The sequence below is a fragment of the Quercus suber genome, unplaced genomic scaffold (assembly GCF_002906115.3).
Source record: "Quercus suber isolate HL8 unplaced genomic scaffold, Cork oak 2.0 scaffold_1019, whole genome shotgun sequence".
NCBI lineage: Eukaryota > Viridiplantae > Streptophyta > Magnoliopsida > Fagales > Fagaceae > Quercus > Quercus suber.
The window spans coordinates 75,342-80,603 of NW_027070430.1; the positions used below are offsets into that span (position 1 = coordinate 75,342).

General features: G+C 33.3%; 1 protein-coding gene across 2 annotated transcripts; it reads right to left on the reverse strand.

Annotated features, from left to right (window-relative positions):
- Positions 1–851: 851 nt before the first annotated feature.
- LOC111999392 (F-box/LRR-repeat protein At4g14103) lies at positions 852–2,795 on the reverse strand. 2 transcript variants are annotated; one of them, XM_024031519.2, is made up of 4 exons: positions 2,506–2,794; positions 1,745–2,310; positions 1,390–1,557; positions 852–1,297 (listed from the first exon to the last, which is right to left on the reverse strand). In XM_024031519.2, the coding sequence occupies exons 1-4, from the start codon at positions 2,693–2,695 to the stop codon at positions 1,013–1,015; spliced, it is 1,209 nt and encodes a 402-aa protein (XP_023887287.1). In that variant the 5' UTR covers positions 2,696–2,794; the 3' UTR covers positions 852–1,012. The 2 variants fall into 2 exon arrangements, with proteins under 2 accessions (XP_023887287.1, XP_023887286.1); XM_024031518.2 differs by having other exon boundaries at positions 1,745–2,795.
- Between the last annotated feature and the right edge of the window lie 2,467 nt (positions 2,796–5,262).

Consider the following 5,262-nt stretch of genomic DNA (forward strand, 5'->3'; position numbering starts at 1 on the left):
AGGCATCTGAGTAAACACACAAAAATAATATTCAAGAGTATAAAAAGACTTAGTAAAGAGCAATGCTACATACATAGAATTTCTCAACATTCTTCACAACAATTGAGTTGACAAGCTTTTATTAATTCTCATTTGAATGCACTATTGATATCACAGTTTTACTTACCACTAACAATCTACCACATCAATAGGTGTAAAAATTTGTCATTTTTTGTCTATAGACTTTCTCCTTAATAAAACATGAAAGATTTATATAGACAAACATAATACAAACTGTTAAGGACAGTATATAGACTGCTTCACACTTACATACAAAACTCTCAAAATAAGTAAAATTTTATTTTCTAGATGGATAGTGAGGCTGTGGTACTGGTAACACAAACACTTCATTTCTGACCATATAAAGCCATTAGAACCAAAGACCAACTTATTTTAAAAAACCAACACTCTCATTTAAGTGCCATGAATCAGAGCAATTAGGCATTCATAACCAATTAAAAGAAGGAAAACACACAACAAAGCACATTGATCATGGGGACCTATGAAAATATTGGGAAATAAGAATCAGATGGACTGACGACCACAGGTCCACAACTCATCTTGTAAACTAAATTATGAAAGTACAAAAATCAATTAAAGGATGTTGTGAGAAGTATTGAGTTTTCAGGAAAATCTCAACAATTTTACAAGAACTCAATCATGCAACTTGCAGCTTAGAGATATCAGGTCTATCCTGACCATAAACCCATTAGAACCAAAGAGCAGCTTAATTGTAAAACCAATACTCTCATTTAAGTCCAAGAATTAGATCAGTTAGGCATAAGCTCACAAAAAGAACACGCATACCACAATGAAAAGTAAAACAGGTGACCTAGGAAATCAATTTTTGGAAGATTGGAGTCAGAAAGACCAATGAACACAAACTCTTCTTGTAAACTAAATTATGGAAGTCCAGAAATCAATTCAAGGATGTTTTGAGAACTATTGAGTTTCCAGCAAATTCTCTACAATTTTACAAGAACTCAATTATGCAACTTGCTAAGCCCTCACGAAGTATTTGTAACTGATTGTTGATCTCCTCTTGCTTCTTCAAATCTGCTTCAAAAGTCTCTGAACTATAAATCCTCATCCTCTCCAAAATGGTTGCATTCTTTGACAAATATTTTAGCAATTCTATTTCAGCTACTTCTCCATTAAAATTTGAGATGCTAAACTCCTTTAGACAAGATCTCAAACAATGGGATACTGAGTTCAATATCCAGTCTTCCCCAACTAAGCAAGTTCTCGGGTTAAGTCCCTAAATGACAATTAAAAACCATTCATAAAAATGGAGGCCACTGTTAATTTATTTGTGTTAAGACTTGAAATTCTTGACATTTAAAAATCTACCTCAGGTATGTCTAGAGACTCTAGACTAGGTGTTTTTTGAAGAATGTCCATCAGTGTTTCATCAGTATATTCACCAAGATCAGCAGAAGGTTCCACATACACCTCCAATTGCGTCAAATTGTGGAATGTAGGAAGATGAGCACGAATATTTTCTTCATAGGAGACACACTGGAAACCACCATCCCCCCCAACAAAAAAAGGTAAAAGCAAAGCAGCATTAGTGGTAACATGGAAGAATCTCACAGTGTGTGTGCACATCTATGTGCATGCAAGCGTGCAGAGTAAACATTAGTTTAAAAAGAAACAAAAATAATTCTATTTGTTAATTCCATAATAAGAAAGTAAGGTAACATACAAAGAGGGTTTCATTTGATATTCTAAGAGACTTGACACCCTGAATTCCAGCAAGTAGTTTGAGTGCACGGTGAGCAGCTTGTAGCTTATCATTCCAGTTTATGACATCAACAAATGCATCAACCAGTGAAGATAGGTTACAAAACGAAAGGTCAACTGTTAAATAAGTTTGGCAGCTTAGAGATATAAGGTTTTTTGCATAAATCTTGATCTCACAATTAAGGAAATCATCTGGAGCTGAAGGGCACTCATAGATGGTCAACCTCCTTAAGGTTGGAATAGAAATGATGACACTCTTGATATTCTTATATACACAACTGTATAAGACCAACTCTTGGAGGACTGGACAGCCAGAAAAAAGTTGTTGGCAGGACTGATCATCCAAAAATGTAACTGAAATATGTAACATCTTGAGGGCTGAGAAGCAAATGGAACTTGGAACCTTTAAAATGCAGTCCATGAATAACTGCAATTTAGTCAGTGATTTAGAAGTAAAAAGGCTAGGGTGCAAAATAAAGGTTTTGTTTACAGGTAGAGAAAGATCAAGCTCCTGAACATTACGCATTACTGCAAATTTTACCCACAAATAAGGACGGATCAGTCCGACAGGCATATCAAATGACAGACGCAATTTTTGTATATGTGCAGAATCATGAAGGAGTACTCTATCCACCAATTTAAGCAAACACGTCCCCAGCTCGATATTTTTTTCTTTTGTCTTCTTGTAAGACAAATCATCATTAAAATCAAAGTTTGACATACCGGTCCACAAGTAACGCCATTTTGTTGATAAGATAGATGTTCGTACTGCGTCCTTGGTCGGGAGAAATGAGAGAATGTAAAGAAAAATGCTGTCAGGTAATTTGCTGATTATATCTTTGTCCTCACCCTTGTCCTCTCCTTTCACAAGCTTCTGAATTTTGGAACTAGGAGATGGAAGAGCAGAATCCATGTCTACTACTACTTTCTCCTACATGAAAACATTTAAAATTTGTAATCATGATTACAGAAATATAAATAGTAAGTAAAGAACCTTTACAAGGATCTATCGCCCCAGACACTAATAACAGATCCACCTTAAAAAAAAAAAAAAAAAAACAATAACAAACCCCAATTACAAATTTTAGTTTTTTCTTGTACAGATGTATAAAATGCTTCCTTACACACAGCACTAGTTGCAATTTTAATTCCATATCTGTATGTAGAATGGCAAGATGCACTTAAAAACCAGAAATAACTAGCCAATTTTAGATCCCATACAAACAAAATTCAAAGTATGACCCTCTCAAATCAGCCAGTATGAATTAATCTCATGCTTTGTTACTCTTTTCTTCTCTGCAGCATTAGTCACATCTTCATTAATTGCATAAGAAAACCATTTACAACTTTTGGATTTATATAGGACCTAGGAAGCATGGACACTTCATTTGGAGTACAATACCCGAATAACCCTGTCATATTGGTGTCCTACCAGCCATGTTATATTATAATTATTAAAAAATTGCCCTTATTGTCAAGTTGTACCTGTACCCGTGTCCGTGATTCCTAGTATAGGACACTAATAGGCACCGTATAGTTAAAGTTGTTTGGATAAAAAAAAAAAAAAAAAACAAGTAACGCCATTTTGTTGATAAGATAGATGTTCGTACTGCGTCCTTGGTCGGGAGAAATGAGAGAATGTAAAGAAAAATGCTGTCAGGTAATTTGCTGATTATATCTTTGTCCTCACCCTTGTCCTCTCCTTTCACAAGCTTCTGAATTTTGGAACTAGGAGATGGAAGAGCAGAATCCATGTCTACTACTACTTTCTCCTACATGAAAACATTTAAAATTTGTAATCATGATTACAGAAATATAAATAGTAAGTAAAGAACCTTTACAAGGATCTATCGCCCCAGACACTAATAACAGATCCACCTTAAAAAAAAAAAAAAAAAAACAATAACAAACCCCAATTACAAATTTTAGTTTTTTCTTGTACAGATGTATAAAATGCTTCCTTACACACAGCACTAGTTGCAATTTTAATTCCATATCTGTATGTAGAATGGCAAGATGCACTTAAAAACCAGAAATAACTAGCCAATTTTAGATCCCATACAAACAAAATTCAAAGTATGACCCTCTCAAATCAGCCAGTATGAATTAATCTCATGCTTTGTTACTCTTTTCTTCTCTGCAGCATTAGTCACATCTTCATTAATTGCATAAGAAAACCATTTACAACTTTTGGATTTATATAGGACCTAGGAAGCATGGACACTTCATTTGGAGTACAATACCCGAATAACCCTGTCATATTGGTGTCCTACCAGCCATGTTATATTATAATTATTAAAAAATTGCCCTTATTGTCAAGTTGTACCTGTACCCGTGTCCGTGATTCCTAGTATAGGACACTAATAGGCACCGTATAGTTAAAGTTGTTTGGATAAAAAAAAAAAAAAAAATTGAAATTAAAGTAAGTAAATTAGTGACATATCGAACAACACAGAGAATCAGAAGCAAGCAATAGCAAGCTTAATAAATCAACAAAATGCAAGAATAAGAAAATACAAAATGATCATACATCCTAACATTTCTATTAGACCCATTTATCTATTTCCAGTGAAAGAGACCTTTAGGACTAACTATGAGGCTATATAGTAAATTCAATGAACTTTTCCAATTGATGGGTTTCCTAAATTTCATTCTTTTTATGTTCAGCAAATACCCAATTAGAAAACCCAAACCCAAAAACAACCAGAACAGAAGAAAACTGAATCCTAATCAAGCACTGACTTGGCCTAAACAAATAAGAATAAAAAAAAAGGGTTGAATAGGAAGTAAAAAACAAATACCTCAGGCTCTGGTTGGCAGAGAAATTTTGAGAGGAGATATGAGGCGGAGCCAAGCCGAAAGGCGATAGAACTTTTTGGGATAATAACGGAGAGAGAGATTCTTGGATTTTCAATGTAAGGCGGGAATTTGTTTTGAGAAAGTCTGAAAAGTTTCGAGTGAGATTTCAATTTCCTTTCTTGTGTTGTGTTTGTGACTTTGTGCAGTTTTTATTTATTTTATTTTATTTATGTTATTTTAATTGTTTTAGCCAAAAATAACATTTTGGATTACTGTCAATTTGGTCTATTGCGTCCGTTTACCAACGAAAGTTAATGAAAATAAGGTAGACCAAATGAGCTGCTATCAAAATGTATTAATTAAATTGACAGAGGAAATGATATTTTTGCCTTTTTATGTATTTTTTAATCATTCTTCTCAAGGATTCACTTATCAAAAATATATATTGCAGTCTCCGATGATATTTATTGTTTTTTTTTTTTTCCCTTTTTTGAAAGATGTTCTTTGGTTTGGCTTTATAATTTTTATATTTAGAAAGGTATAATTTAATTGTTATAATAAAAAAATGAGATTTGAATATGAATAAAATTTAGTTACAAATCTGGTTGAAATATAAAGTTACAAATTCCTTTAAACAAATAAACATTATTACATATTTTGAAAATCTAATCGTTGAATTGC